At 40.0% G+C, this 27,474-nt stretch overlaps 1 protein-coding gene across 1 annotated transcript; it reads right to left on the bottom strand.

Moving 5' to 3' along the window:
- Window positions 1-3,834: 3,834 nt before the first annotated feature.
- On the bottom strand, window positions 3,835-27,381 carry LOC142185607 (cytochrome P450 2C42-like). The gene is made up of 7 exons (XM_075261034.1): window positions 27,225-27,381; window positions 9,952-10,112; window positions 9,150-9,326; window positions 8,406-8,547; window positions 7,706-7,893; window positions 6,094-6,235; window positions 3,835-4,033 (listed from the first exon to the last, which is right to left on the bottom strand). The coding sequence occupies exons 1-7, from the start codon at window positions 27,379-27,381 to the stop codon at window positions 3,849-3,851; spliced, it is 1,152 nt and encodes a 383-aa protein (XP_075117135.1). The 3' UTR covers window positions 3,835-3,848.
- Window positions 27,382-27,474: the final 93 nt, after the last annotated feature.

The raw sequence follows: 27,474 nt of genomic DNA, 5'->3' as shown, positions 1-27,474 counted from the left end.
ATGCACCCAGTAAATATACTCTCTTACCACTGGACATCAGGACTTTTACATCCTCTTTTAGTCCTTGCTGTTTCCACATCTTCTTTCCTCCTGGACCATTTTTGGTGCCTCAGTGTTGTAAAACCTGAAAAGAGAGCTAAAAGGGGGGGTTTGGGTCTAGTGTAGTGACCACTTATCAGTACGGCATATCCCCTAGGCCTCTGCAGCTGGGTTAGCGGCAGTGTCTGCCCACATGTTACCTCTACTTTCTTTTGTATCAGCCTTGGTGTGTGCCTTGGATTTTGACTATACCCACCTATGTGGGGGCAGCAGCAGGGTCCATCACTATCTGAACAGCCTGGAAATCCTTTTAGGCTTCACATTAACCCTACAGAAAGCTCTCGCTCTCCAGATTGGACCATAGTCCCACTATATCAAACACCTCCCCTCAGGCCTTGTACCCTGTCTCAGTGATGGCTTCTAGTTCAGCTTCATGAGCTGAGACCCATACAGTTCCATAATGGTTCTACTTTGTGCTTGGTTTTACCCTTGGTTTACCTCATATTCAGTGACCATGACATATCTGGTGCAGAATCCACCATCATTCCCAAATCGAGAATCATCTAAAATAAAAGAACTCTCATCAGAGTTACCAATAGATTCATCATTTACATAACCAAATCAGCAAGAAAAAAAAAATAATTAATTTTAAGTCATGTGACTCTCCTTACTCCTCCCCTGAAACTATTGTTAGGTTAGAAGGGACTTGTAGTGCAGCGCAGAATGCAAAGCTTACATTAGAAGACATAAATAAGACACACCGCAGTCTGAGTTGTCCAGCCATTGTTATCTTTGTTTCTAATGCAAGATTTATTACCCCATGTGAACAGTGTCTTATCATGGAAGCAGCTGCGCTGGCTCTCCCCACACTTCTCATAGCTGTAGTACTACATATCCCAGCAGCTTATTTATACAATCCCAAGTAAATTCAGTTCTCTAAAACTTCTAAACACTCCAGAAATTCATTGAGGTAAGTAAATACTCAACATATATCAGCAGAGAAGGCGGAAACCTTAAATAAGGGATCAAATTTCTCTCCTGATCATCATAACAAAAATTTATACACAAAAAAACATTACAAAGCAGATATGTGAGTGACTTCTGATTTACTTAGTCAGATGTCTAGCACCTTGTAGCAAACAATGACCCAGAAACACCACTTTAATTTTGTAGAAGTGCAATTTATCCTTACCTGCGTGTACATGTTAGGGGCATTCTGTGCCCCTTGTGGTAAGATAGTTCACATGTATTGCCTACCCCTATGGTGCCTAATCCCATATCAGAAGGAACATCTGAATAACTTTTTCACACAATAAATACCAATTGTTAACATTCATAGATTTATAGTATAAACCCATAACCAATATTTATATTACAAGTGTAAAGCCCATGTGATATACTTGATACACACAAGCACCAATAAACACTGAGTATATAGTACATGTACATGGTATATCAAGTACATCTCATATTCACCAAAACACACATATATGCATTCAACATTGGAAAGAACGTTTATGCCTCCCTCTCATATCTACTTGTCACCACCCTCTGTGGGGTTATCAGCAGTCAATATCTTCATCTGCTCGCTGTGGAGACTGAACATGTAACAATACAAACATGGACAAACAGAACATGTACACATAGCAGACACATGTAACATGTACATATAACGGACACACATATGAGCCCATTCACTTCTGTGAACCTTACATAGCAAATCTTTTATACATTTTATATCCAATCAGTTCTCCCAGACCTTCCCCCCATATCTTTATCTAGTCACCACTCACATAGCACTAACCAACAAACTAACAAACCAATGCTATGTGCCGAGTATATTAACCCTTTAGCTGGACTGTGAGTGGGTGCTCACTATACATTTCCTTACACTCAAAGCCTTTGTCCTTCGCTTAGGACACCAGCAATCTCTAGCTAAGTGTCCCTGTTTTCCACGATTAAAACACGTCCTGGTTTCCCTCTATCCCTGTATCTGTCCTGTCTAATCTCCATTGGTCCCAATATTTACTATCAAATAATCCTGTTTTGGGAACTCCTGCTTTTTTTTTTTCCCCTCTTCTTTCTTTAGCGGCACCTTCTTCTCTCTCTCCCATCCCTATTAGTTCATATGGGGTGTACCCTATCTCAGAGGGCCCCTTCCCCATACTGGCTGATGGTCAGTCAGCTCTGAGCTTCCCATTCCTCTAGGGCAATTAAGACAATAGAGGGTCACTTTTGACTTCTCTTAGTGGGAACTCCCAAACAGTCACTCTGTTTTCATTGAACTAATCTCTAATGTGCATGTTCTGGCTTAGTGCTCAGGGCAAAACCTCATTCGGTTTCCAAAGACTAAACTTTCTGTCTGTGTCCCTTTATCGAACACCCCTGAATCTTTGCACGTACTTACTCTTGCAACTCTAAGGATTAAGGATAGAGAATGACTCTCCCTTTCTGTGCTGCCCTATACACTTTATAACAGATGTAGCAACCAAATGACAGCATGGACAGTAGACAAAGAAGGAGGTATAACGTTTCTCACCCCACTACAGACAACATACTCTTTAGGTTCTTCCGTACTATATAACATTGCATCGATTGTTATATGGAGCAACTAACCTCACTCATCGACACACAGGATTCAGGACACGTAGGAACTCAGATTACTTATTTGGCAAGAAAAGGGCTTACTTTACAGGGCTGTTTTATTCATCTGAGGTCCCCCGGGCCCGTCTCCAAAAATCGGTTGATGAATGGATTGGTACACTATCGGCTGCACATTAAATGATTATCGATGCCCCACGTTGGGCACCAGGTTCTGTTAGAGGCATCAAGGGGTCCCCATAATAGAGTATGTTGCAGAGTTCCAAATTGAATATCAGGCCTGAAGAACTCACACCCATTATCAGGCCTGAAGAAGTCACACACACAGCTGATGGTGTATCAAGTGAGTTATAATTTAATGGTGCACAAAAGTAGTTTAAATACAGTACAGACAAAAGCAGGTTGGACTATTCTAATAACATGACATGGTTGGCATAACATGATTGGTGGTAGAGTTATAACATAAACCTGGCACATGACTATTGGCTGAAGCCTCATGTAATCTGCATCTCATTATTGCTTTACAAACTGGGATGTACTTTGTCCTTAAACAAAGAAAGTTTAAAAATACTTATGTGTGAACTAACAACTCACACTATGTCTATATGTATATATCATGGAAAAAGATAACATGACAGGCTGGTGCTAAATGACTCTAAATGACCTCCATATAGCATATGAAGATAAGAGATATACAAATAGCCAGCTGCGGCTTCAAAAGATCAGGCCCTTGAGAGAGAGATATAAGGATTTGTCCACACCGCACTCCTTATCACTTAGAGGGGCCTCTTGGACTTTGAACACACATACTTATATAGTTTATATGTGAAAGGTTACAAGATGGCTGACAAAATACAAAGATGGAGGATTTTGACTCTAAGAGTGTAGTATTGCAGTCTATGGTTTCAATTGATCTATGGATCACAGTTTCCAGACCCCAAGGAGGGGGCTAATGGAAAACTGGTGGCATTCCTGTGATAATCCTGCACACAGTGGGCACTCCTGTTGAATATTACTCCCATGGTTTTGCCCACATACAGCTGCACAGGGTTAGGCTCCTGCCTTGGTGTAGATGTCAGGTCAGAATTCCACTTTTATATGAAGATACCACATTGTGTGTAGATCGGTTTATTGCAATGTCCCCTCACATAATATGACAATAAATGGGGACTAAATTAATTTGTGTAAGATTTTTCTCCCTAACTTTCCTATGTACGAGGAATAAATTGAATTTCATGGGCTGGAGGAAGATTTTCTATGCCACTTTCTGCAGGCGAGATGTCCAAATCTTTGGGGTCCACTGAAGACTTCAAAGTGAAATTTTGCAGGATGATGGTGAAGAAAAAGAAAAGCTCCAGACGCACCAAACTCTCGGCCACGCAGGCTCTTTTACCTATAGGAGGAGAGAGTAGAATGGAAGAAATCAGGAGATATAGGATAATATATAAGGATATAGGATAATATACAGGATAATATATAAGGATATAGGATAATATATAAGGATATAGGATAATATATAAGGATATAGGATAATCTACAGGATATAGGATAATATACAGGATATAGGATAATATATAAGGATATAGGATAATATATAAGGATATAGGATAATATATAAGGATATAGGATAATATATAAGGATATAGGATAATATACAGGATATAGGGTAATATATAAGGATATAGGATAATATATAAGGATATAGGATAATATATAAGGATATAGGATAATCTACAGGATATAGGATAATATACAGGATATAGGATAATATACAAGATATAGGATAATATATAAGGATATAGGATAATATATAAGGATATAGGATAATATACAGGATATAGGATAATATACAAGATATAGGATAATATATAAGGATATAGGATAATATATAAGGATATAGGATAATATATAAGGATATAGGATAATATACAGGATATTGGATAAGATACAGGATATAGGATAGTATATAAGGATATAGGATAATATATAAGGATATAGGATAATCTACAGGATATAGGATAATATACAGGATATAGGATAATATATAAGGATATAGGATAATATATAAGGATATAGGGTAATATACAGGATATAGGATAATATACAAGGATATAGGATAATATACAGGATATAGGATAATATACAGGATATAGGATAATAAACAGGGTATAGGATAATATATGAGGATATAGGATAATATACAGGATAATATATAAGGATATAGGATAATCTACAGGATATAGGATAATATATAAGGATATAGGATAATATACAGGATATAGGATAATATACAGGATATAGGATAATATACAGGATATAGGATAATATATAAGGATATAGGATAATCTACAGGATATAGGATAATATACAGGATATAGGATAATATATAAGGATATAGGATAATATATAAGGATATAGGATAATATATAAGGATATAGGATAATCTACAGGATATAGGATAATATATAAGGATATAGGATAATATACAGGATATAGGATAATATACAGGGTATAGGATAATATATGAGGATATAGGATAATATATAAGGATATAGGGTAATATACAGGATATAGGATAATATACAAGGATATAGGATAATATACAGGATATAGGATAATATACAGGATATAGGATAATAAACAGGGTATAGGATAATATATGAGGATATAGGATAATATACAGGATAATATATAAGGATATAGGATAATATACAGGATATAGGATAATATATAAGGATATAGGATAATCTACAGGATATAGGATAATATACAGGATATAGGATAATATATCAGGATATAGGGTAATATATAAGGATATAGGATAATATATAAGGATACAGGATAATATACAGGGTATAGGATAATATATAAGGATACAGGATAATCTACAGGATATAGGATAATATATAAGGATATAGGATAATATACAGGATATAGGATAATATACAGGGTATAGGATAATATATGAGGATATAGGATAATATATAAGGATATAGGGTAATATACAGGATATAGGATAATATACAAGGATATAGGATAATATACAGGATATAGGATAATATACAGGATATAGGATAATAAACAGGGTATAGGATAATATATGAGGATATAGGATAATATACAGGATAATATATAAGGATATAGGATAATATACAGGATATAGGATAATATATAAGGATATAGGATAATCTACGGGATATAGGATAATATACAGGATATAGGATAATATATCAGGATATAGGGTAATATATAAGGATATAGGATAATATATAAGGATACAGGATAATATACAGGGTATAGGATAATATATGAGGATATAGGATATAGGATAATATACAGTTAAGTTAAGTAATCCTGGTGTGGGCGGGGTACGAGACAGGGGAATGATATATTTGCACTAGTATAGCGGATCTTTAGACTTGTTAGTGCACTGTGGGCGCAAAAACGTCAAACCTGCAGCAAATGGCATAAATGCGTTGTGCTTCTTAAATTTGCCGTTCTCATCCAAAAAGCGATAGATGTTGAACTCTTCTGGTTTTTCATATTGTGAGGGGTCCTGCAGCACAGACGTTAATAAGGTAAGAACGTCCGTACCCTAAGGGAAAAAATCCAATACCCATTAGACATGGCCATGGTCATCTGCTGGTGACTTTTACCACTCTATAAGGCAAAAACAAAACAACACCGAGCCGATCCTCGTGTATTACAACTACATGGAAAATGTGGTTTAGATAGGAAGACAAGTGCTCGCTCACCTGGGTGGGTTGTGATGAGGTCACAACAACCCAATAGCCTTGACAACAAGCAAATCCAGGGTAGGCAGAACAAGGTGAAGGGCAGCAGCTGCAGGACCATTACGTAAATGGGAACGTACAACAGAAATACTTGGGGCCGGCCTGATGCAGTGATCGGCCGAAAAACAGCGCTCACCCAGAAAATGGAATAAGCTTCTTTAATGGCAAATGGAACAGCACAATGCATTTCGGACTTATAGTAGTCCTTCCTCAAGTGCACAGTCACTGGCCTGGATGGCTCCAAACAAGAGAACTTTCCTGTGACTGATAGATATGTTTTTTTAAACAGTTTATTTACATTACGTTCTGTTCTCCATCTATTTTGCATCTAACACTCCATTTCTCTGTATATATATGCCTACCTTCAGAAATTGTGTTATACCATCCTGATGAAGGGACCTTTATAGTAGTCCCAAAAGCTCGATATGTCATCAAAAAACTTTTTTAAGTTAGCCATTAAAAAAGGTATCAACTACTGAGGACTTCTCTCAAAAAATTTCTTTCATTTCATTTTGTCAGTAATAAAACATTAACCAATCTGTTCTGTGAAGGCCTCGGTGGTTTGATCAAGAACGCTAGTGAGCAAAAAGCATCATGAAGACCAAGGAACTCACCAGACAGCTCAGAGATAAAATTGTGGTGAAGTGTAAAAACAGGGTCAGGTTATAAAACATATCCCAAGCTTTGAACATCTCAAGGAGCACTGTTCAATCCATCACCCAAAAATGAAAAATTATTCTAGAACTGCAAACCTACAAGCTATGGTTGTCCACCTAAACTAACAAGTTACTAACAAGGAGAGCGCTGTTCAGAGAAGCCCATGGTCAGTGTGGAGGAGCTGCAGAAATCCTCAGCTACAGGACAATCTGTTCACAGGACAACTAGAAGTCACTGCGCACCCTCAAATCTGACAATTTATATGGAAGAGCGGCAAGAAGGAAACCATTGTTGTCAGAAAGACATACGAAGGGGCGTCTGCAGTTTATGGCTACAAGACATATAGGGGACATATAGGGGACACCGCAAACTTGGAAGAAAGTACTCAGAGGAGACCAATGGGGAATTTTTTTGGCCTAAATGCAAAGTGCTATGTGTGGCAGAAAAAGTAACCCTGCCCATCCCCCTGAACACCCCGTCATCCCCACTGTGACACATGACGGGGGCAGTATCATGCTGGGGGGCATCTGAATACTTTTGCAAGCCACTATACTACTCTAGACCCCCAGGGTATGGCAGGAATTGATGGTTCCACGTTCAGTCTGTAGCTATACCTTAGGGATGTAGTGACCATGGAAGATGACATCTCTTGCAGTGGCACGCATAAAAGCTATTGGGAAGATATCACAATATCTCTGTATCTCATGTAGTAAGGCGTTTGTATACGGCATATGGTTCCGGTCATCTGCTTTAGGTTCCTTCACTCGTCCAATCACTTGGTCAATCTCTTCACGAACTTTATCTGTAGTCAGTAAATAAGACATATAGACAAGATAACAAAGATACGATTGATCTCACTTTCCTTTTGTCTCCACATATCAGAAGATCATCAACTGTTCACAAACTACACGGTTTGACAATATTATGTCATGAGATGTCTACGCTCAGGTACTTCTATGTGGCTACCCTGTGTTGGTGCCGTCACAAAATGGGGCTGAACTGGTTATATGAGAAATTGGAATAATTCAATTGTAGGTCAGGTAAAGGCGACACATCCTCGTACACAACTGTATCTCGCCTCTCCGGGTGAATCGGATTGGCTCTGTGAAGGAAGGCGGTGGATTTGGCTCTAAGGACTACGGTTCACCAAACAACATCAACAGATGCCCAATTTTTCATTTCACATTTTGCTCTTTAACAAAAAGTCTAAGAAACTTATGACACGCTGAAAACATATTCCCGCCATATATGACGCCTATAGTACAGGAGCCGGTAGTGTACACCGCATACATTGTCATCTACACAACCAGTTACCTTGTATCTCAGGGTACTTTACAAGCATCAGTAACCCGTAGTTGATTGTGATTGAAGTACTTTCGGATCCTCCAAGGAACATGCCAAATATGGTGGAAACAAGATTTCTTACGTTAAAAACTGTCTCGCCGTTCTTCTCCTCCTTTAATGGAAAATGAAGGTTGGTATTAATGTTTTTCGAGCATGTTGAGGCTAGCCTAATAAATTCCATGATGTCTATCTTTGATATGAAATACAATCTAAACCCTGAGCAAGAGGTGGCAGCCACACTTGGATCCTGATGCATGATGGACCCCAGAAGGTGTTTTGACATCTCAGATGACGTCAGTATTTGACACTGCACAGATGAGGAGCAATTTTTTGACTTAATCCCTTTCATTGTTGGTACAAAATGTGCCAGAATTATTAGGAGGCTCTGCTTTTTTTTTTTTTTTTTTTTTTTTTTTTTTTATTTAATAATTTTGGAGCACCGGGGGCAGATCCTGTGTGCCGGAGATTACATTTACACCAGACATGGACTGGTGTCGATTTCTGGTGTAACTTACCCCAGTTTTCTGAAGAGAGTTATAGTAAAGTTGATGGCCTGAGACGCCTCAGCCCCAACTCACTTAGATACTTGGGAGGTCTCACTATATACTGCTATCCTCTGGCTGACCTACTACTATTGTTTCTGTACATGTGGGTTTACTGACCCCTTCAGACTGATTTTACCGTCATGCTATTATGTTATAGGTGTTCACTGACTTGTTTCATACGGAGGAGAAAGCAGTCGATGTAGTCGCGAGGACAGGCTGGGTCTAAGGTCTTTTGGTGATTTTTAACCGATTCTTCTACAGCATCTTCAAGTGGTTGGAGCAGAGTAAATATTTTTTGGTGAGGTCCAGGTAAATATCTCATGATTCCAGGAAAGATATCATACATCTGCAAGGAGAAAAAAATAAATGGGATATTAATGGGATTATCCATGAACATCCAGAGTTCTGTTTGGATCAAACCTTGGGTTTCCGGGATAGTTCCTAACCTGGATCACGAGATTGGAAGCAGCCCAAGTCAATCCACCATCCCCTGCGCCCACCTGTACTATGAGGTCAGGATGAACAGACCATGGTAATAGTAAAGTCATCCCCATAGTACAGATAGACTCAGGTGACAGGTGTTGGTTCCAGTCATGTTACCCAGTGGGGTCAAAACCAATCTAGAAACCCAAGATTTGACCCAAATACAGTAACAATAAGTAACAGTCTATGTAAAAAGATATGGATATTAAAAGCAAAGATTAAAGGAAAAAAACAAAGCATCTAATGATACAAACATGTCAGCCCAAGGCGTCCCCAATCTCCACCTATTTTTGCAAAAAGTGATGTGACATGCAGAAGAGGGAATGTGGTGCATAGTCCCTCAGAAAGGTCCTTGCCCCAAATTTGCATCACATTACCATCTATACCAGAAACCTGCCATGTATGGGATGATGAATTTCCCCCATCAGTTTCTCCAAGGCCAGAGACGTTCTTTGATGCATTGGTAGATAGAAAAATCTCATCCTCACCTGACCCCAGATGGAGGAGATGATATGAAAAGAATCATGGATGTCCTGAAGAATTTTCCTCCAAGTCTTGTCGCTGTAACTATAACGAGTTCCCAAGAGTAACTTTGCAATAATATTAGTAGTGGAGAACATGAGAATTGTGCTGGGGTCAACTGGCTGCCCTAAAGCGGGAAAAAGATATTAACATTCCATTAAACCTGTCAGATATGTGATAAAATATATCAGATAATATATCAGAGTGAAGATTACTCATTCAATTAAGACTGATACATATGGCAAAGCATGTCTATACTATGGGTTACCCCTATAGTGTCTCCATGCTGAATGTATCAGGGGCTTCCCTCAGAATGACGAAAACCATTGAGGTTGAATACATAATGGATATCTTTCACAACAGTGCCATGACTTTACTAAGTGCTCCATATTGGGGTGGCAAAGGCAACAGAACACTTGGGGGACCACTAAATAAGATTGCTCCAAAAATACTGCTGACCTTCTGTGCTGCTCTGGCTCTATAAACTATGCCCCAAACTAGTCCTCTCCTATAATACTATATACTGTGCCCCAGACTAGTCCTCTCCTATAATACTATATACTGTGCCCCAGACTAGTCCTCTCCTATAATACTATATACTGTGCCCCAGACTAGTCCTCTCCTATAATACTATATACTGTGCCCCAGACTAGTCCTCTCCTATAATACTATATACTGTGCCCCAGACTAGTCCTCTCCTATAATACTATATACTGTGCCCCAGACTAGTCCTCCTCCTATAATACTATATACTGTGCTCCAGACTAGTCCTCTCCTATAATACTATATACTGTGCCCCAGACTAGTCCTCTCCTATAATACTATATACTGTGCCCCAGACTAGTCCTCTCCTATAATATTATATACTGTGCCCCAGACTAGTCCTCTCCTATAATACTATATACTGTGCCCCAGACTAGTCCTCTCCTATAATACTATATACTGTGCCCCAGACTAGTCCTCTCCTATACTACTATATACTGTGCCCCAGACTAGTCCTCTCCTATAATATTATATACTGTGCCCCAGACTAGTCCTCTCCTATAATATTATATACTGTGCCCCAGACTAGTCCTCTCCTATAATACTATATACTGTGCTCCAGACTAGTCCTCTCCTATAATACTATATACTGTGCTCCAGACTAGTCCTCTCCTATAATACTATATACTGTGCCCCAGACTAGTCCTCTCCTATAATACTATATACTGTGCCCCAGACTAGTCCTCTCCTATAATACTATATACTGTGCCCCAGACTAGTCCTCTCCTATAATACTATATACTGTGCTCCAGACTAGTCCTCTCCTATAATCCTATATAATGTGCCCCAGACTAGTCCTCTCCTATAATACTATATACTGTGCCCCAGACTAGTCCTCTCCTATACTACTATATACTGTGCTCCAGACTAGTCCTCTCCTATAATACTATATACTGTGCCCCAGACTAGTCCTCTCCTATAATACTATATACTGTGCCCGAGACTAGTCCTCTCCTATAATACTATATACTGTGCCCCAGACTAGTCCTCTCCTATAATACTATATACTGTGCCCCAGACTAGTCCTCTCCTATAATATTATATACTGTGCCCCAGACTAGTCCTCTCCTATAATACTATATACTGTGCTCCAGACTAGTCCTCTCCTATAATCCTATATAATGTGCCCCAGACTAGTCCTCTCCTATAATACTATATACTGTGCCCCAGACTAGTCCTCTCCTATACTACTATATACTGTGCTCCAGACTAGTCCTCTCCTATAATACTATATACTGTGCCCCAGACTAGTCCTCTCCTATAATACTATATACTGTGCCCCAGACTAGTCCTCTCCTATAATCCTATATACTGTGCCCCAGACTAGTCCTCTCCTATAATTCTATATACTGTGCCCCAGACTAGTCCTCTCCTATAATACTATATACTGTGCCCCAGACTAGTCCTCTCCTATAATTCTATATACTGTGCCCCAGACTAGTCCTCTCCTATAATTCTATATACTGTGCCCCAGACTAGTCCTCTCCTATAATCCTATATACTGTGCCCCAGACTAGTCCTCTCCTATAATTCTATATACTGTGCCCCAGACTAGTCCTCTCCTATAATACTATATACTGTGCCCCAGACTAGTCCTCTCCTATAATTCTATATACTGTGCCCCAGACTAGTCCTCTCCTATAATCCTATATACTGTGCCCCAGACTAGTCCTCTCCTATAATTCTATATACTGTGCCCCAGACTAGTCCTCTCCTATAATATTATATACTGTGCCCCAGACTAGTCCTCTCCTATAATACTATATACTGTGCTCCAGACTAGTCCTCTCCTATAATCCTATATAATGTGCCCCAGACTAGTCCTCTCCTATAATACTATATACTGTGCCCCAGACTAGTCCTCTCCTATAATACTATATACTGTGCCCCAGACTAGTCCTCTCCTATAATACTATATACTGTGCCCCAGACTAGTCCTCTCCTATAATACTATATACTGTGCCCCAGACTAGTCCTCTCCTATAATACTATATACTGTGCCCCAGACTAGTCCTCTCCTATAATACTATATACTGTGCCCCAGACTAGTCCTCCTCCTATAATACTATATACTGTGCTCCAGACTAGTCCTCTCCTATAATACTATATACTGTGCCCCAGACTAGTCCTCTCCTATAATACTATATACTGTGCCCCAGACTAGTCCTCTCCTATAATATTATATACTGTGCCCCAGACTAGTCCTCTCCTATAATACTATATACTGTGCCCCAGACTAGTCCTCTCCTATAATACTATATACTGTGCCCCAGACTAGTCCTCTCCTATACTACTATATACTGTGCCCCAGACTAGTCCTCTCCTATAATACTATATACTGTGCCCCAGACTAGTCCTCTCCTATAATATTATATACTGTGCCCCAGACTAGTCCTCTCCTATAATATTATATACTGTGCCCCAGACTAGTCCTCTCCTATAATATTATATACTGTGCCCCAGACTAGTCCTCTCCTATAATACTATATACTGTGCTCCAGACTAGTCCTCTCCTATAATACTATATACTGTGCTCCAGACTAGTCCTCTCCTATAATACTATATACTGTGCTCCAGACTAGTCCTCTCCTATAATACTATATACTGTGCTCCAGACTAGTCCTCTCCTATAATACTATATACTGTGCCCCAGACTAGTCCTCTCCTATAATACTATATACTGTGCCCCAGACTAGTCCTCTCCTATAATACTATATACTGTGCCCCAGACTAGTCCTCTCCTATAATACTATATACTGTGCTCCAGACTAGTCCTCTCCTATAATCCTATATAATGTGCCCCAGACTAGTCCTCTCCTATAATACTATATACTGTGCCCCAGACTAGTCCTCTCCTATACTACTATATACTGTGCTCCAGACTAGTCCTCTCCTATAATACTATATACTGTGCCCCAGACTAGTCCTCTCCTATAATATTATATACTGTGCCCCAGACTAGTCCTCTCCTATAATACTATATACTGTGCTCCAGACTAGTCCTCTCCTATAATCCTATATAATGTGCCCCAGACTAGTCCTCTCCTATAATACTATATACTGTGCCCCAGACTAGTCCTCTCCTATACTACTATATACTGTGCTCCACACTAGTCCTCTCCTATAATACTATATACTGTGCCCCAGACTAGTCCTCTCCTATAATACTATATACTGTGCCCCAGACTAGTCCTCTCCTATAATCCTATATACTGTGCCCCAGACTAGTCCTCTCCTATAATATTATATACTGTGCTCCAGACTAGTCCTCTCCTATAATACTATATACTGTGCCCCAGACTAGTCCTCTCCTATAATACTATATACTGTGCTCCAGACTAGTCCTCTCCTATAATACTATATACTGTGCTCCAGACTAGTCCTCTCCTATAATACTATATACTGTGCTCCAGACTAGTCCTCTCCTATAATACTATATACTGTGCCCCAGACTAGTCCTCTCCTATAATACTATATACTGTGCTCCAGACTAGTCCTCTCCTATAATACTATATACTGTGCCCCAGACTAGTCCTCTCCTATAATACTATATACTGTGCTCCACTAGTCCTCTCCTATAATACTATATACTATGCCCCAGACTAGTCCTCTCCTATAATACTATATACTGTGCTCCAGACTAGTCCTCTCCTATAATACTATATACTGTGCTCCAGACTAGTCCTCTCCTATAATACTATATACTGTGTCCCAGACTAGTCCTCTCCTATAATACTATATACTATGCTCCAGACTAGTCCTCTCCTATAATACTATATACTGTGCCCCAGACTAGTCCTCTCCTATAATACTATATACTGTGCCCCAGACTAGTCCTCTCCTATAATACTATATACTGTGCCCCAGTCTAGTCCTCTCCTATAATACTATATACTGTGCCCCAGACTAGTCCTCTCCTATAATACTATATACTGTGCCCCAGACTAGTCCTCTCCTATAATACTATATACTGTGCCCCAGACTAGTCCTCCTCCTATAATACTATATACTGTGCTCCAGACTAGTCCTCTCCTATAATACTATATACTGTGCCCCAGACTAGTCCTCTCCTATAATATTATATACTGTGCCCCAGACTAGTCCTCTCCTATAATACTATACACTGTGCTCCAGACTAGTCCTCTCCTATAATACTATATACTGTGCCCCAGACTAGTCCTCTCCTATAATACTATATACTGTGCTCCAGACTAGTCCTCCTCCTATAATACTATATACTGTGCCCCAGACTAGTCCTCTCCTATAATACTATATACTGTGCCCCAGACTAGTCCTCTCCTATAATACTATATACTGTGCCCCAGACTAGTCCTCTCCTATAATACTATATACTGTGCCCCAGACTAGTCCTCTCCTATAATACTACATACTGTGCCCCAGACTAGTCCTCTCCTATAATACTATATACTGTGCCCCAGACTAGTCCTCTCCTATACTACTATATACTGTGCCCCAGACTAGTCCTCTCCTATAATATTATATACTGTGCCCCAGACTAGTCCTCTCCTATAATATTATATACTGTGCCCCAGACTAGTCCTCTTCTATAATATTATATACTGTGCCCCAGACTAGTCCTCTCCTATAATACTATATACTGTGCTCCAGACTAGTCCTCTCCTATAATACTATATACTGTGCTCCAGACTAGTCCTCTCCTATAATACTATATACTGTGCCCCAGACTAGTCCTCTCCTATACTACTATATACTGTGCCCCAGACTAGTCCTCTCCTATAATACTATATACTGTGCCCCAGACTAGTCCTCTCCTATAATACTATATACTGTGCTCCAGACTAGTCCTCTCCTATAATACTATATACTGTGCTCCAGACTAGTCCTCTCCTATAATCCTATATAATGTGCCCCAGACTAGTCCTCTCCTATAATACTATATACTGTGCCCCAGACTAGTCCTCTCCTATAATACTATATACTGTGCTCCAGACTAGTCCTCTCCTATAATACTATATACTGTGCCCCAGACTAGTCCTCTCCTATAATACTATATACTGTGACCCAGACTAGTCCTCTCCTATAATCCTATATACTGTGCCCCAGACTAGTCCTCTCCTATAATATTATATACTGTGCTCCAGACTAGTCCTCTCCTATAATACTATATACTGTGCTCCAGACTAGTCCTCTCCTATAATACTATATACTGTGCCCCAGACTAGTCCTCTCCTATAATACTATATACTGTGCCCCAGACTAGTCCTCTCCTATAATACTATATACTGTGCTCCAGACTAGTCCTCTCCTATAATACTATATACTGTGTCCCAGACTAGTCCTCTCCTATAATACTATATACTGTGCTCCAGACTAGTCCTCTCCTATAATACTATATACTGTGCTCCAGACTAGTCCTCTCCTATAATACTATATACTGTGCTCCAGACTAGTCCTCTCCTATAATACTATATACTGTGCTCCAGACTAGTCCTCTCCTATAATACTATATACTGTGTCCCAGACTAGTCCTCTCCTATAATTCTATATACTGTGCTCCAGACTAGTCCTCTCCTATAATTCTATATACTGTGCTCCAGACTAGTCCTCTCCTATAATACTATATACTGTGCTCCAGACTAGTCCTCTCCTATAATACTATATACTGTGTCCCAGACTAGTCCTCTCCTATAATACTATATACTGTGCTCCAGACTAGTCCTCTCCTATAATACTATATACTGTGCTCCAGACTAGTCCTCTCCTATAATACTATATACTGTGCTCCAGACTAGTCCTCTCCTATAATACTATATACTGTGCCCCAGACTAGTCCTCTCCTATAATACTATATACTGTGCCCCAGACTAGTCCTCTCCTATAATACTATATACTGTGCCCCAGACTAGTCCTCTCCTATAATACTATATACTGTGCCCCAGACTAGTCCTCTCCTATAATTCTATATACTGTGCCCGAGACTAGTCCTCTCCTATAATACTATATACTGTGCTCCAGACTAGTCCTCTCCTATAATACTATATACTGTGCCCCAGACTAGTCCTCTCCTATAATTCTATATACTGTGCCCCAGACTAGTCCTCTCCTTTAATACTATATACTGTGCTCCAGACTAGTCCTCTCCTATAATACTATATACTGTGCCCCAGACTAGTCCTCTCCTATAATACTATATACTGTGCTCCAGACTAGTCCTCTCCTATAATTCTATATACTGTGCTCCAGACTAGTCCTCTCCTATAATACTATATACCGTGCCCCAGACTAGTCCTCTCCTATAATACTATATACTGTGCCCGAGACTAGTCCTCTCCTATAATACTATATACTGTGCCCCAGACTAGTCCTCTCCTATAATACTATATACTGTGCTCCAGACTAGTCCTCTCCTATAATACTATATACTGTGCCCCAGACTAGTCCTCTCCTATAATACTATATACTGTGCCCCAGACTAGTCCTCTCCTATAATTCTATATACTGTGCCCCAGACTAGTCCTCTCCTATAATACTATATACTGTGCTCCAGACTAGTCCTCTCCTATAATACTATATACTGTGCTCCAGACTAGTCCTCTCCTATAATACTATATACTGTGCCCCAGACTAATCCTCTCCTATAATACTATATACTGTGCTCCAGACTAGTCCTCTCCTATAATTCTATATACTGTGCCCGAGACTAGTCCTCTCCTATAATACTATATACTGTGCTCCAGACTAGTCCTCTCCTATAATACTATATACTGTACTCCAGACTAGTCCTCTCCTATAATACTATATACTGTGCCCCAGACTAGTCCTCTCCAATAATTATATATACTGTGCCCCAGACTAGTCCTCTCCTATAATACTATATACTGTGCTCCAGACTAGTCCTCTCCTATAATACTATATACTGTACTCCAGACTAGTCCTCTCCTATAATACTATATACTGTGCTCCAGACTAGTCCTCTCCTATAATACTATATACTGTACTCCAGACTAGTCCTCTCCTATAATTCTATATACTGTGCCCCAGACTAGTCCTCTCCTATAATACTATATACTGTACTCCAGACTAGTCCTCCTCCTATAATACTATATACTGTGCCCCAGACTAGTCCTCTCCTATAATACTATATACTGTGCTCCAGACTAGTCCTCTCCTATAATACTATATACTGTGTCCCAGAATAGTCCTCTCCTATAATTCTATATACTGTGCTCCAGACTAGTCCTCTCCTATAATTCTATATACTGTGCTCCAGATTAGTCCTCTCCTATAATACTATATACTGTGCTCCAGACTAGTCCTCTCCTATAATACTATATACTGTGCCCGATACTAGTCCTCTCCTATAATTCTATATACTGTGCTCCAGACTAGTCCTCTCCTATAATTCTATATACTGTGCCCCAGACTAGTCCTCTCCTATAATACTATATACTGTGCTCCAGACTAGTCCTCTCCTATAATACTATATACTGTGCCCCAGACTAGTCCTCTCCTATAATACTATATACTGTGCTCCAGACTAGTCCTCTCCTATAATTCTATATACTGTGCTCCAGACTAGTCCTCTCCTATAATACTATATACCGTGCCCCAGACTAGTCCTCTCCTATAATACTATATACTGTGCTCCAGACTAGTCCTCTCCTATAATACTATATACTGTGCCCGAGACTAGTCCTCTCCTATAATACTATATACTGTGCCCCAGACTAGTCCTCTCCTATAATACTATATACTGTGCCCGAGACTAGTCCTCTCCTATAATACTATATACTGTGCTCCAGACTAGTCCTCTCCTATAATACTATATACTGTGCTCCAGACTAGTCCTCTCCTATAATACTATATACTGTGCTCCAGACTAGTCCTCTCCTATAATACTATATACTGTGCTCCAGACTAGTCCTCTCCTATAATACTATATACTGTGCTCCAGACTAGTCCTCTCCTATAATACTATATACTGTGCTCCAGACTAGTCCTCTCCTATAATACTATATACTGTGCTACAGACTAGTCCTCTCCTATAATACTATATACTGTGCCCCAGACTAGTCCTCTCCTATAATACTATATACTGTGCCCCAGACTAGTCCTCTCCTATAATACTATATACTGTGCTCCAGACTAGTCCTCTCCTATAATACTATATACTATGCTCCAGACTAGTCCTCTCCTATAATACTATATACTGTGCTCCAGACTAGTCCTCTCCTATAATTCTATATGCTGTGCTCCAGAGTAGTCCTCTCCTATACTATATACTGTGCCCCAGACTAGTCCTCTCCTATAATACTATATACTATGCCCCAGACTAGTCCTCTCCTATAATACTATATACTGTGACCCAGACTAGTCCTCTCCTATAATACTATATACTATGCTCCAGACTAGTCCTCTCCTATAATACTATATACTGTGCCCCAGACTAGTCCTCTCCTATAATACTATATACTATGCTCCAGACTAGTCCTCTCCTATAATACTATATACTGTGCCCCAGACTAGTCCTCTCCTATAATACTATATACTGTGCTCCAGACTAGTCCTCTCCTATAATACTATATACTGTGCTCCAGACTAGTCCTCTCCTATAATACTATATACTGTGCTCCAGACTAGTCCTCTCCTATAATACTATATACTGTGCTACAGACTAGTCCTCTCCTATAATACTATATACTGTGCCCCAGACTAGTCCTGTCCTATAATACTATATACTGTGCTCCAGACTAGTCCTCTCCTATAATACTATATACTGTGCCCCAGACTAGTCCTCTCCTATAATACTATATACTGTGCCCCAGACTAGTCCTCTCCTATAATTCTATATACTGTGCTCCAGAGTAGTCCTCTCCTATAATACTATATACTGTGCCCCAGACTAGTCCTGTCCTATAATACTATATACTGTGCTCCAGACTAGTCCTCTCCTATAATACTATATACTGTGCCCCAGACTAGTCCTCTCCTATAATTCTATATACTGTGCCCCAGACTAGTCCTCTCCTATAATAACATATACTGTGCCCCTAACTAGTCCTCTCCTATAATACTATATACTGTGCCCCAGAATAGTCCTCCTCCTATAATACTGTATACTGTGCTCCAGACTAGTCCTCTCCTATAATTCTATATACTGTTCTGCAGACTAGTCCTCTCCTATAATACTATATACTGTGCTCCAGACTAGTCCTCTCCTATAATACTATATACTGTGCCCCAGACTAGTCCTCTCCTATAATACTATATACTGTGCTCCAGACTAGTCCTCTCCTATAATACTATATACTGTGCCCCAGACTAGTCCTCTCCTATAATACTATATACTGTGCCCCAGACTAGTCCTCTCCTATAATACTATATACTGTGCCCCAGACTAGTCCTCTCCTATAATACTATATACTGTGCCCCAGACTAGTCCTCTCCTATAATACTATATACTGTGCTCCAGACTAGTCCTCTCCTATAATACTATATACTGTGCCCCAGACTAGTCCTCTCCTATAATACTATATACTGTGCCCCAGACTAGTCCTCTCCTATAATACTATATACTGTGCCCCAGACTAGTCCTCTCCTATAATACTATATACTGTGCTCCAGACTAGTCCTCTCCTATAATACTATATACTGTGCCCCAGACTAGTCCTCTCCTATAATACTATATACTGTGCCCCAGACTAGTCCTCTCCTATAATTCTATATACTGTGCCCCAGACTAGTCCTCTCCTATAATACTATACACTGTGCTCCAGACTAGTCCTCTCCTATAATTCTATATACTGTGCCCCAGACTAGTCCTCTCCTATAATACTATACACTGTGCTCCAGACTAGTCCTCTCCTATAATACTATACACTGTGCCCCAGACTAGTCCTCTCCTATAATACTATATACTGTGCCCCAGACTAGTCCTCTCCTATAATTCTATATACTGTGCCCCAGACTAGTCCTCTCCTATATTACTATATACTGTGCTCCAGACTAGTCCTCTCCTATAATACTATATACTATGCTCCAGACTAGTCCTCTCCTATAATACTATATACTGTGCTCCAGACTAGTCCTCTCCTATAATACTATATACTGTGCTCCAGACTAGTCCTCTCCTATAATACTATATACTGTGCCCCAGACTAGTCCTCTCCAATAATTATATATACTGTGCCCCAGACTAGTCCTCTCCTATAATACTATATACTGTGCTCCAGACTAGTCCTCTCCTATAATACTATATACTGTGCTCCAGACTAGTCCTCTCCTATAATTCTATATACTGTGCCCCAGACTAGTCCTCTCCTATAATACTATATACTGTACTCCAGACTAGTCCTCCTCCTATAATACTATATACTGTGCCCCAGACTAGTCCTCTCCTATAATACTATATACTGTGCTCCAGACTAGTCCTCTCCTATAATACTATATACTGTGCTCCAGACTAGTCCTCTCCTATAATACTATATACTGTGTCCCAGACTAGTCCTCTCCTATAATTCTATATACTATGCCCCAGACTAGTCCTCTCCTATAATACTATATACTGTGCCCCAGACTAGTCCTCTCCTATAATACTATATACTGTGCCCCAGACTAGTCCTCTCCTATAATTCTATATACTGTGCTCCAGAGTAGTCCTCTCCTATAATACTATATACTGTGCCCCAGACTAGTCCTGTCCTATAATACTATATACTGTGCTCCAGACTAGTCCTCTCCTATAATACTATATACTGTGCCCCAGACTAGTCCTCTCCTATAATTCTATATACTCTGCCCCAGACTAGTCCTCTCCTATAATAACATATACTGTGCCCCTAACTAGTCCTCTCCTATAATACTATATACTGTGCCCCAGAATAGTCCTCCTCCTATAATACTGTATACTGTGCTCCAGACTAGTCCTCTCCTATAATTCTATATACTGTTCTGCAGACTAGTCCTCTCCTATAATACTATATACTGTGCTCCAGACTAGTCCTCTCCTATAATACTATATACTGTGCCCCAGACTAGTCCTCTCCTATAATACTATATACTGTGCTCCAGACTAGTCCTCTCCTATAATACTATATACTGTGCCCCAGACTAGTCCTCTCCTATAATACTATATACTGTGCCCCAGACTAGTCCTCTCCTATAATACTATATACTGTGCCCCAGACTAGTCCTCTCCTATAATACTATATACTGTGCCCCAGACTAGTCCTCTCCTATAATACTATATACTGTGCTCCAGACTAGTCCTCTCCTATAATACTATATACTGTGCCCCAGACTAGTCCTCTCCTATAATACTATATACTGTGCCCCAGACTAGTCCTCTCCTATAATACTATATACTGTGCCCCAGACTAGTCCTCTCCTATAATACTATATACTGTGCTCCAGACTAGTCCTCTCCTATAATACTATATACTGTGCCCCAGACTAGTCCTCTCCTATAATACTATATACTGTGCCCCAGACTAGTCCTCTCCTATAATTCTATATACTGTGCCCCAGACTAGTCCTCTCCTATAATACTATACACTGTGCTCCAGACTAGTCCTCTCCTATAATTCTATATACTGTGCCCCAGACTAGTCCTCTCCTATAATACTATACACTGTGCTCCAGACTAGTCCTCTCCTATAATACTATACACTGTGCCCCAGACTAGTCCTCTCCTATAATACTATATACTGTGCCGCAGACTAGTCCTCTCCTATAATACTATATACTGTGCCCCAGACTAGTCCTCTCCTATAATTCTATATACTGTGCCCCAGACTAGTCCTCTCCTATATTACTATATACTGTGCTCCAGACTAGTCCTCTCCTATAATACTATATACTATGCTCCAGACTAGTCCTCTCCTATAATACTATATACTGTGCTCCAGACTAGTCCTCTCCTATAATACTATATACTGTGCTCCAGACTAGTCCTCTCCTATAATACTATATACTGTGCCCCAGACTAGTCCTCTCCAATAATTATATATACTGTGCCCCAGACTAGTCCTCTCCTATAATACTATATACTGTGCTCCAGACTAGTCCTCTTCTATAATACTATATACTGTGCTCCAGACTAGTCCTCTCCTATAATTCTATATACTGTGCCCCAGACTAGTCCTCTCCTATAATACTATATACTATGCTCCAGACTAGTCCTCTCCTATAATACTATATACTGTGCCCCAGACTAGTCCTCTCCTATAATACTATATACTGTACTCCAGACTAGTCCTCCTCCTATAATACTATATACTGTGTCCCAGACTAGTCCTCTCCTATAATACTATATACTGTGCCCCAGACTAGTCCTCTCCTATAATACTATATACTGTGCTCCAGACTAGTCCTCTCCTATAATACTATATACTGTGCTCCAGACTAGTCCTCTCCTATAATACTATATACTGTGTCCCAGACTAGTCCTCTCCTATAATTCTATATACTATGCCCCAGACTAGTCCTCTCCTATAATACTATATACTGTGCCCCAGACTAGTCCTCTCCTATAATACTATATACTGTGCTCCAGACTAGTCCTCTCCTATAATACTATATACTGTGCTCCAGACTAGTCCTCTCCTATAATACTATATACTGTGTCCCAGACTAGTCCTCTCCTATAATTCTATATACTATGCCCCAGACTAGTCCTCTCCTATAATACTATATACTGTGCTCCAGACTAGTCCTCTCCTATAATACTATATACTGTGCCCCAGACTAGTCCTCTCCTATCATATTATATACTGTACTCCAGACTAGTCCTCTCCTATAATACTATATACTGTGCCCCACACTAGTCCTCTCCTATAATACTATATACTGTACTCCAGACTAGTCCTCTCCTATAATACTATATACTGTGCCCCACACTAGTCCTCTCCTATAATACTATATACTGTGCTCCAGACTAGTCCTCTCCTATAATACTATATACTGTGCTCCAGACTAGTCCTCTCCTATAATACTATATACTGTGCCCCAGACTAGTCCTCTCCAATAATTATATATACTGTGCCCCAGACTAGTCCTCTCCTATAATACTATATACTGTGCTCCAGACTAGTCCTCTCCTATAATTCTATATACTGTGCCCCAGACTAGTCCTCTCCTATAATACTATATACTGTGCCCCAGACTAGTCCTCTCCTATAATACTATATACTGTGCCCCAGACTAGTCCTCTCCTATAATACTATATACTGTGCCCCAGACTAGTCCTCTCCTATAATACTATATACTGTGCTCCAGACTAGTCCTCTCCTATAATACTATATACTGTGCTCCAGACTAGTCCTCTCCTATAATACTATATACTGTGTCCCAGACTAGTCCTCTCCTATAATTCTATATACTGTGCTCCAGACTAGTCCTCTCCTATAATTCTATATACTGTGCTCCAGACTAGTCCTCTCCTATAATACTATATACTGTGCTCCAGACTAGTCCTCTCCTATAATACTATATACTGTGTCCCAGACTAGTCCTCTACTTTAATACTATATACTGTGCTCCAGACTAGTCCTCTCCTATAATACTATATACTGTGCCCCAGACTAGTCCTCTCCTATAATACTATATACTGTGCCCCAGACTAGTCCTCTCCTATAATACTATATACTGTGCCCCAGACTAGTCCTCTCCTATAATTCTATATACTGTGCCCCAGACTAGTCCTCTCCTATAATACTATATACTGTGCCCCAGACTAGTCCTCTCCTATAATACTATATACTGTGCTCCAGACTAGTCCTCTCCTATAATACTATATACTGTGCCCCAGACTAGTCCTCTCCTATAATTCTATATACTGTGCCCCAGACTAGTCCTCTCCTTTAATACTATATACTGTGCTCCAGACTAGTCCTCTCCTATAATACTATATACTGTGCCCCAGACTAGTCCTCTCCTATAATACTATATACTGTGCTCCAGACTAGTCCTCTCCTATAATTCTATATACTGTGCTCCAGACTAGTCCTCTCCTATAATACTATATACCGTGCCCCAGACTAGTCCTCTCCTATAATACTATATACTGTGCTACAGACTAGTCCTCTCCTATAATACTATATACTGTGCCCCAGACTAGTCCTCTCCTATAATACTATATACTGTGCTCCAGACTAGTCCTCTCCTATAATACTATATACTGTGCCCCAGACTAGTCCTCTCCTATAATACTATATACTGTGCCCCAGACTAGTCCTCTCCTATAATTCTATATACTGTGCCCCAGACTAGTCCTCTCCTATAATACTATATACTGTGCTCCAGACTAGTCCTCTCCTATAATACTATATACTATGCTCCAGACTAGTCCTCTCCTATAATTCTATATACTGTGCCCGAGACTAGTCCTCTCCTATAATACTATATACTGTGCCCGAGACTAGTCCTCTCCTATAATACTATATACTGTGCTCCAGACTAGTCCTCTCCTATAATACTATATACTGTGCTCCAGACTAGTCCTCTCCTATAATACTATATACTGTGCTCCAGACTAGTCCTCTCCTATAATACTATATACTGTGCCCCAGACTAGTCCTCTCCAATAATTATATATACTGTGCCCCAGACTAGTCCTCTCCTATAATACTATATACTGTGCTCCAGACTAGTCCTCTCCTATAATACTATATACTGTACTTCAGACTAGTCCTCTCCTATAATACTATATACTGTGCTCCAGACTAGTCCTCTCCTATAATACTATATACTGTACTCCAGACTAGTCCTCTCCTATAATTCTATATACTGTGCCCCAGACTAGTCCTCTCCTATAATACTATATACTGTACTCCAGACTAGTCCTCCTCCTATAATACTATATACTGTGCTCCAGACTAGTCCTCTCCTATAATACTATATACTGTGCTCCAGACTAGTCCTCTCCTATAATACTATATACTGTGTCCCAGACTAGTCCTCTCCTATAATACTATATACTGTGCCCCAGACTAGTCCTCTCCTATAATACTATATACTGTGCTCCAGACTAGTCCTCTCCTATAATACTATATACTGTGTCCCAGACTAGTCCTTTCCTATAATTCTATATACTGTGTTCCAGACTAGTCCTCTCCTATAATTCTATATACTGTGCTCCAGACTAGTCCTCTCCTATAATACTATATACTGTGCTCCAGACTAGTCCTCTCCTATAATACTATATACTGTGCCCGATACTAGTCCTCTCCTATAATTCTATATACTGTGCCACAGACTAGTCCTCTCCTATAATACTATATACTATGCCCCAGACTAGTCCTCTCCTATAATACTATATACTGTGCCCCAGACTAGTCCTCTCCTATAATTCTATATACTGTGCCCCAGACTAGTCCTCTCCTATAATACTATACACTGTGCTCCAGACTAGTCCTCTCCTATAATACTATATACTGTGCTCCACTAGTCCTCTCCTATAATTCTATATACTGTGCTCCAGACTAGTCCTCTCCTATAATTCTATATACTGTGCCCCAGACTAGTCCTCTCCTATAATACTATATACTGTGCTCCAGACTAGTCCTCTCCTATAATACTATATACTGTGCCCCAGACTAGTCCTCTCCTATAATACTATATACTGTGCTCCAGACTAGTCCTCTCCTATAATTCTATATACTGTGCTCCAGACTAGTCCTCTCCTATAATACTATATACCGTGCCCCAGACTAGTCCTCTCCTATAATACTATATACTGTGCTCCAGACTAGTCCTCTCCTATAATACTATATACTGTGCCCGAGACTAGTCCTCTCCTATAATACTATATACTGTGCCCCAGACTAGTCCTCTCCTATAATACTATATACTGTGCCCCAGACTAGTCCTCTCCTATAATACTATATACTGTGCTCCAGACTAGTCCTCTCCTATAATACTATATACTGTGCTCCAGACTAGTCCTCTCCTATAATACTATATACTGTGCCGCAGACTAGTCCTCTCCTATAATACTATATAGTGTGCCCCAGACTAATTTTCTCCTATAATTTTATATACTATCCAAACTGTTTTGCCCATCTCTAGCGCAGACCTGCAGGCATCATCTTAGGAATTAGATAAAATAAGATAATAGTCCCACCATGGGGAAATTCAGTGTGTTACAGCAGCCTGGATAATACAGTAATAATACAAGAAAACACATACAAAGCTCAGAATAGAATATCAAAAAGATACTAGGAGTCATAACAAAGATAGAGGAATTCTTCAGGATCATTTAGTTCTCTGTGCGGGTGCTCTACATTCATTGTACAGTCTAACCACGGTTAGGAGGAAGGATCTCCGACACCTCCTTCTCACACTTGGGGTGAAGCAGTCGGTCACTGACAGTACTGCCCGGTGCTATCACGGTCTCATACATGGGGTGGGAGTTGATCTCCTGCATGGAGCTCACTACGGACAGTGTCCTTCTGTCACCCCCAATCTGTACTGGGTCCAGGGGGCTCCTCAGGACAGAGCTGGCCCTTCTAACCAGCCTGTGAAGTCTATTTCTATCCCTGGCCAGTTTGCAGCTATCACGATGACATGTGATAATTCCCTTGACAGGTAACAAGGTCTCATGCTCACATCTACTAGTTCAATATCCTTACAGTATAATGTTCCTTAACCACAATATGCCCAGAGTTACAACGTCTTTCCTTCACAAATATCACAAACCTTCCTCCTTTCCACTTACTGGTGTTCCTTCTTCTATCCACCCGAAGAAATTTAAACCCATCCAAGGAGACATGAGTGTCCAAAGTAACTTTAGTAAGCCAAGTCTCTGTAAACAGCATCATGCTGCACTCACAAAACTCCTGGTGATGCTCAGTCAGCGCCACAAGTTCATCCATCTTATTTACAATACAGTGTTGGCCAAAAGTCTTGCCCCCCCTACAGTCCTGTCAGATAATCCTCGGTGTCCCCCAGATAATGATTACACAGCA

The sequence above is a fragment of the Leptodactylus fuscus genome, chromosome 11 (assembly GCF_031893055.1).
Source record: "Leptodactylus fuscus isolate aLepFus1 chromosome 11, aLepFus1.hap2, whole genome shotgun sequence".
Lineage (NCBI taxonomy): Eukaryota > Metazoa > Chordata > Amphibia > Anura > Leptodactylidae > Leptodactylus > Leptodactylus fuscus.
The sequence above is the reverse complement of the archived record's forward strand: the minus strand, read 5'-3'. Positions and strand labels throughout refer to the sequence as shown.